The sequence below is a fragment of the Ciconia boyciana genome, chromosome 9 (assembly GCF_034638445.1).
Source record: "Ciconia boyciana chromosome 9, ASM3463844v1, whole genome shotgun sequence".
Taxonomy (NCBI): Eukaryota; Metazoa; Chordata; class Aves; order Ciconiiformes; family Ciconiidae; genus Ciconia; species Ciconia boyciana.
Window position 1 is genome coordinate 6184461 of NC_132942.1, and position 7203 is coordinate 6191663.

Here is a 7203-nt window from a genome sequence, read left to right on the forward strand (position 1 = left end):
CCGTATAACTACGTACCACGTCACCCCATCCAAATGCATCCCATTTATTTTCCTCTGGTAGGACTGCAGGCTCCCTCGGCAGCTCTCGGTCACCTTCTGGAGAGCCCTCGGTGGCAGGGGAGCAGTGGGGCTGTTACAGCCGCTGACACCGGCAGCAACGGGGCGACGGGGCTGCCCCACAGCCCGGCCCAGCACACGTCCGTGAGAGGCGGATGATGTTGTACGGCTGCAAAATTGCCTTATCCCGGGAACTGTTGCAGCAGTTAATGGCCCAGCAATTTCACAGGGGCTGATGTGCTCGTTCCCAACAAAGGCAATGGTGAAGAAGGTGAGGGCTGTGCTTTTTAAAAGAGGATTTATCGGAACGTGAAGGGTGGCTCCCGGCCCCCAGCATACCCCTCCTGCTGGGAGCTGCCCTGCTCGCAGGCACCACTGCCCGTGTTTCCCTCCCCTCACCTTGCTGCCTTGTCACTCCTGTGACCCTAACTTGTCTGTGCCCGTTTGTCCCCCTCTTTGCTGCATCCCAGCAGCTTTGGCTCCACACAAAACCCAGTTGCTTGAGGAGAACCTCAATTTTCACTAAAGAAAAAGTACGCTCTAGAAAAAGACAATCTAGTCTAAAGCTTCATTCCTCCAAGCCTTGCTGCACCTAACCCCAAACACCTAGTGCTCCCCGGGCACACAGCAGCCTGCTGCTGAGCAAACCTGGAACTGCTGCCGCATTTAGAAATGCCCCCCAGCCCTGAGCCCAGCCCTGCCGCTTGCCCCAGCCCCGCAGACCACAGCACTGCTCCCTGTCCTGCGTAAGAGGAGTCGGGGGTTTTTCCCAGGGTGTCCTGAGCTGCAGCTCTAACCCACTCCCGCACCTCTTTGCTCTGGCTATTGCTATATTTGCAGAGCCAGGGGCAGCAGGAATGGTTGAGTTGTGAGCCCCGTGGCTGGGCTTTCCTCCGGACACAGCACAGCGGTGCTCTGGTCCCTGCTCACAGTTTTTAGACCTCTAGGGAGCTCTGCTGGAAAAGTCGGTGGCTTTCAGGCTTTTAGAGACCCGCAGGATTATGTGGCAGCTGAGAAGGAATCACAGTGTTGGGCATCAGCTGCCAAAGGGGTGACATGTGAAGGCCCTTTCATGCCTCTTCCATGAGGATGAATATTTTAGCTTACAGCGCTTGTCCTAGAGGAACCTGCTGGTGCACAGCTTGGCTGGTTTTAAGCAAAGCCTGGGTCCTGGGCACAGAAGGCCTGACCCTGACAAGGCAGAAAAGCTTTGCAAGGCATTGAATGTGTGGGGAAAGAGCCCGGGAGCTGGCTCTGTCGGTGACCTGGTGGAGTGAGACGGTGTTTGGCTGGCAAGCCATAAGCCCATGTGCTGTGGACCAGCCCTGCACTGAAAATAATCACCCGTGGTTCTGCAGTAATGGAAACAGCAGCTCCATGTAACAGTTTTATTTGTTTTCTCTGTCAAAAGCAGTGATACATGCAGTTGGCACAAGACTTGCTAGGCATCAGTGTCATAAATATTCACGAGGAGAGAAATTAAAATGTCAGCAGGGTAATGAGGACAAGCATCACTTAAATCCCGGCGTTAACCTGAGAAGGAAGGGAAAGATGTGGAGGAGGCAGAGCAGGCTGGAACCTTCCTTGATTCGACTCTCTCCATCAGCTCTAATAAAAGCTGGAGCCGCCTTCACTTTTGTTCTTGCTGTGCGGTTAGTTCAAAAACGAAGATGAGAAGCAGTTCAGCTCCATAGTGCTAATGAGTTTCAACAGGAGAAAAAATATTTGAGGTAAGAGATGTGAGAACGAGAAGCTCAAATATGCTTACCTTTTGATCCTCGAGCCTATTTACACTCATGTTGATACTGAGCAGAAGTTGCCTTCTGATTTAATCTGCTCAAGGGTGGTTTAGAAATCACTTGTGAGCATTTTTAGAATTGCAGCTTTCCAATGGTATTTCCCATCTTAGCTGCAGTTGAACAAACAGCCTGGTCCCTCTGCTCTCCTCTGTGTCAAAAGATTTATTCCTAGTAGTAGTAATAATAATTATGCTAGTATTGCTTTGTGATTTTCTCACCTCCTTCTCTTGGCTGGCTACAGAGAGTGCTGTACCAGACGCAGGTACGTGAGGCTGCTCTGATTGCAGGAGAAGGTGCTGATGAGAGACAGTTTCCCTGGACGGAGACATCTCCACGCAGCAGCGAGGGATGACTTGGCCGTGTGCTCACACCACACCGGGATCTCACAGCAACGCGGGAATGCTTCTCTTCGTACAGACATCCCATGTAGCATTAACATCAACTGAATTGTTTTATGTATGTTATGTGCTGGATGGTCGTAACATGCACGTGTGGTTTTTTCATGTTTCGGTCCAACAGCACCAGGCGAAGCACAGTCAGCATCGTTAGCATGGTCAGGTAGGTGAGAATATAGAAGCACAGATATGAAGGGGAACTCAGAAATTATTATTTTACATTCAGATCCTGTGAACGCCAGCCCAGCATCCCCAGCCCCTCAGCCAAAGCTGCTGCTCTTGTGCCGCTGAGCCTGCGGAGCTGCGTGCGAGCGCGTGGGGCTCCTGCGCCCGAGCAGCAAACTCTGTGGGTGCCCGCGGTGCGCAGCCTCGCTGGTGCGGGTGGCAGGGCAGACACCAGCGTGGCATCTGTTTTTTTACAGCTGGCATCGCAGGTTGTGACAGCTCCAGGACGGCCGCAGCACTGGCACGGCAATGCCCACCCAGGGCTCCTAGCTCTCCTCCTGCCAAGGGTAAATCAAGGAGTAAAGGTAATAGGGTTGTGCCAGGGTAAGCAACAGGAAAAAAATCCCCACAAGGAGGAGTTGTAATATTCTCTGTGCTGCCCTCTAGCAAATCCTCATAAAAGACTTATTATGATTTTAAAATAATATTTCTTTATGGTACTGCACTAACAGGTGACCTACCCAGTGGTATTCTGGTGCTGACACAGTGATCTGTAATGGGTCTCCTAGTAACTGTATATGTCAGAGAGAGCACATTTAGTACTGTCCAAGCATCGGTCAAAATATTCCTTTCAGAATAACTGTACCCAAGAGTGAGCAACATCTGGCTGTTTGGCATTTGCTGGAAAACACCAGCAGTTTGGTGCTCCCGCAGATCACTTCTCCTCCAGAACAGATGGGGTTTGTACTCTCATCAGCTTTTCTCCGTGCTCAGGGCAGTTCTAGGCAATAGGTGTGGGGAGATGCTTTATGAACTGTTGCTATTCCAAAATGAGAATTAGTTGCTGTTTCCTTAGTGGATGAGACTCTGAATTGTCCCTTTGCCCACTGATGAGGGATATGATGGGTCACAAAAGTCTGCCTGACTTGCATGCACATTCAAGCCGTGTTTTCTGTGTAAGGACTCCAGGGAGAGCTTCTAGAGCACAGGGTGGTTATTTCTTGTGAATAAAATTATTCTGAACAGCTACTTCTTCACACTTCAGCAATGGCTGGGAGCAAACAAGCTTTTACCTTTGCTTCTTTCCAGATGCATCTGTGCTCTGAAATCCAGTTATGGATCATGGCTTTTTTAGCTGCCTGGAAGCACTCGGAGTATCTCTGCTTAGTGGGCACATCACCCATTATATTTTTGTCACAGTGAGAATTTTCTCTCCCTTCTTTTTCATCAGTGCCTGCTGTATTGAACAAACAACTCTGCCTTCTTACAGAGCAGCACAAGGCTGGGTTTCCCAGCAGCTTCCCTCTGGCTGAGCATGGCGATAGCTCTTCACCGGTAACGAACATGGGGCCGTCTTCTTTCCGACTGTGGTTACTCCCTAAAACTGCTCCCTCACCTCTTCTGCGATACTTCAGCTCTGAGCAGACTGCTTCTTTCTGCACTGGTCTTGGGGAGGGAAGCCTTGGAAAACTGAAGACTTGCAGCAAATTGGATTTCCCTGTGGCTTTTTCTTTCGTGGTTGGAGAATGAAGTTCACTGTTTGGGGAAGAAGAGTTGCACTGGGAGTAACCCATGCTGGAGCTTTTGCCGTACAAAGAAGCCTTGGAGGAGCGGAGCTCTCCTGCGCGGGTGTAAATCTGTGCCAGAGGGTCCTCTCTGGACCAGAAGTCAGCTTCTGCAGGTGTGACTTTTCCCAGCGGCACCACATTTGAGATGAAATTGGTCAATTTACATTTTGACGTTTCCTGCTGTGTCCCCTCAAGGGATGGAGACCATGGCCTGTCTTCAATGGTCTTCAGGGTCTTTCTGTCCTGAATCTTACCGCTGCTTTCAGGAAGGCCCGGGAAGGTGGGTCTGGCGAGGTGGCAGATGGATTGAATGTAATCGTCGCTGGAGTACGAGTCTGGGCTGGCTGCAGTACTTCCAGTACGTTTCAGGTTGCTGGTTGAATCTTCCATCGCTTCCTCATGGGTTTCGCGTATGGTTGGGAGAGGCTTTGAAATACTCAGTCTTATCCGGGGTGCCATGGCTGCAAACAGACCAGACATGATCAGCATGTGAAAGCCAGCTGCGGTAAAGAAATTCTGGGCTTGTTTCTGTAAAGTCCATGCTACCTGAGCCACCCCGATGTTTTCTTGTGGCAAACAGCAGTCTTTACAGAAACTGCATTTTAACAGTTTGCTGGCAGTACTTTTATATCCATGGCTTCATAAAGAGCCCATATATACAAAAGTAGCCAAGTGACTAAGTGCAGTAGGGAAGAAAAGGTTCATTAAAGAGATCAGCAAAGGTGCTCCCATCTGAAGCAACGCGAGGGGTCAGCAGCTGAGGCAGCGTGGTGCAGGGGCACCAGCTCGTCTCACTGTCCGGGTTGTAGCAGCGCGGGACAAACTCCTCTCCTCATTCAATACTCCGCTGGTCTGTTCACTGTAACGGGGCTCTGACTTCATGTTGTGTCCAAACAGGCAAGAGCTGATCTCAACAGGAGAGGAGCTGACCTACCCCCGTGGGGAGCATGAAGTGACATTACAGCTGAGCTCTTCTAGAAGCTGTAGGTGGTAATGTACCAACATGCTCATTTTTGTCTCTGCCAGTGGTTCATAAAGGTGGTTATGGAGTGGTAGATCCTTCCCTGAATGCTTATATAGAGTCAAAGGGATTTAATTCATGTCCTTTATATTTAAATAGTTATCCTCTTTATATTCAAATAGTTATCCTCAACTCTTTTTAGGATGGATTTTCATCAAACTGCTCCCACTAGTCAGCTAAACCTTTTTACAAATATTTTGTGTTGCAGCGTTTTCTAACTGTACTGATTTTTTTTTTTCCTCAGAATACTCTCCCCTGTGCTTTGCTTATCTCCTCTTCTGGCAGAAATGACCACATGGCCCAGATCCAATTTATTTTTTTTTTTTGCTATCCCCCCTCCCAGTGGAATTTGTATGTGAATAATCTGTCGACACAATATAGCTTTGTTGTGTGATTAAACACAAAAGTGCTTTGCCAGCTATTTTAATGCCTTGCTTGTCATTGCTGGAAATAAATCTGGCTTTGTCGAACCTCTCTGCAAGCTGCAGATCGCATACAGAGCGCAAGTGAGCAGCTCACCCTGAGCCCAGGGTAGGGCTCGCAGGGTGTCCATCCCTCCCCAGCTGCTGCTGGCTTTGACTGGTTTTCATCTCAGGTGCTACTGGGAAAGTCAGCCAAGGCGGGATTTGCTGAACTGAGAGGAGGAGATGCTTCTTTTGAACCTTATGGCCTTTTTATTTCCCTTTCTTTATTCTATCTGCTCCTTTCTTCTCACGTCTTTAAGCGTTAAGAGGAAGGCTTGCTCCTCCGCCTTCCCTCCCAACCCCTAGCCCGAGCTCGGCAGTGTCAGGGTCTGGGCCTGCTCAACCCCGGTGTCGAGGGGGCAGCGGATGCCTCAGATAATGGGCACAGGCTTGTGGTGTTAACTTACGATAGCGCTAATCATTAACTAAGTCCTGTTAACGTGCCCTTCCTCCGGAAGGAAATTAAATTACCTATTTACAGTAAAACTCTTCCGATGGGATGAACCGGTTCCAGCCCGGATGCAATCCCCTTCGCCCCTGGCACCATGCCAGCATGGCCCCGCTCCGGTGGAGCCCGGCCGTGCCGAGGTCACCTTCCCACCCGCCTGATGGCACCCACCATCCTGCCGGCACCCAGCAGCCCCCGGAGAGCACGACGCCCTGCGGCTTCCCCTCCCGGCCACGCCTGGAGCATCACCGCTGCGGCCATCGCGGGTCCTTCGCAGCCATAGCCAGGACACAGCCCACATTCGGACCCAGCGTTGCGATGCCCTCCCCTTACCTGCGCCGCTGCCCGGTGCAGAGGGATGGGTGGCTCTCGGCTCCCCGGCTCTCGCGTCTCTACCCGGCTCTCTCCCTCCCCGTTTTCAGTGCAGAATATGTGCTGTCTAAAACTAAACCGTGCATCGGGCTCCCTGCCTCCAGTCAGCTGATTCGGCTGCCTGTTTTGTTGTTGTTGCTAAATATAGCCCGCTGGCTGCCTGCCCTGCCGGAGAGCCCGCATTTGACAAATGCCGTGTAGCATCGGGACAGCAAACAGGCACCAGGGAGGCAGGGCCATCCCGTCCCCAGTGGGACGGTCCATGACAAATCCCTGCCCGTCCACTGCCTCATTATATTTCCCCATGTGAAAGGCGAGTGCGGTGCCGTGGTCGTGCCGCAGGAGGGGCTGCCTGTGCTCTGAGTTGGGGGGTATGAAAGAGGAGCCGTAATGCCATCCTATTTCATTGCTGAACGGTGAATCCTTAGATTTTGAGCTCCTTTTGCTCCTTCTCTGCCTTATTTCACGAGAAAATTCATGCCACTTCGCCAGGCTTGCCCAAGAGAGCGGGGGGTGCTTGCAGCATCGTTATCGCTGCTCTCCTCCCTCCCTGCTCCCAGTTTTGTGCCGAGCCGTGCATCCCCCGCGGAGGCACAGCAGCAGCCGGCCCCGCCGCGACGCTGGCAGCCTTGTCCCTCCCGGGGTCCGCTCCTCTACCCCCCCTCTCCCCGCTGCCCCCAGCATCGCCCCATTTGTGTTTCGCTGAGCTGGCGCCCGCCGAGCAGGACCGCACAAGTGCATTACGGCAAATTGCTTTGCCAGGAGGACTGGCAGCGTCTGACCTTGCGGGTCTCTGGACAGCAGGGCTTTGTCTTTGTCTTCTGGCTTATTAACATGCTGCAAACTGACTGCAATTCTGGTATAACTCCAGTATCCTTCTCGTAGCCTCTCTTGCAGCATCACATTGGGTGGGG

At 51.6% G+C, this 7203-nt stretch overlaps 1 protein-coding gene and 1 long non-coding RNA gene across 2 annotated transcripts; both read right to left on the reverse strand.

The window, feature by feature from the left end:
- Nucleotides 1–1453: 1453 nt before the first annotated feature.
- Nucleotides 1454–3003, reverse strand: LOC140656742 (uncharacterized). The gene is made up of 3 exons (XR_012044147.1): nucleotides 2938–3003; nucleotides 2075–2754; nucleotides 1454–1753 (listed from the first exon to the last, which is right to left on the reverse strand). It is a non-coding gene; the product is annotated as an uncharacterized lncRNA (long non-coding RNA).
- Nucleotides 3004–3067: 64 nt separating this feature from the next.
- On the reverse strand, nucleotides 3068–6411 carry LOC140656741 (uncharacterized). Its single transcript, XM_072872815.1, has 2 exons — nucleotides 6251–6411; nucleotides 3068–4445 (listed from the first exon to the last, which is right to left on the reverse strand). Exon 2 carries the CDS (start codon nucleotides 4441–4443, stop codon nucleotides 3451–3453), a length of 993 nt encoding a protein of 330 aa, XP_072728916.1. The 5' UTR covers nucleotides 4444–4445; nucleotides 6251–6411; the 3' UTR covers nucleotides 3068–3450.
- Between the last annotated feature and the right edge of the window lie 792 nt (nucleotides 6412–7203).

Excerpts from the sequence above, each read along its gene's own strand:
- LOC140656741 (XM_072872815.1), bottom strand. The coding sequence starts at position 4,443 with ATGGCACCCCGGATAAGACTGAGTATTTCAAAGCCTCTCCCAACCATA.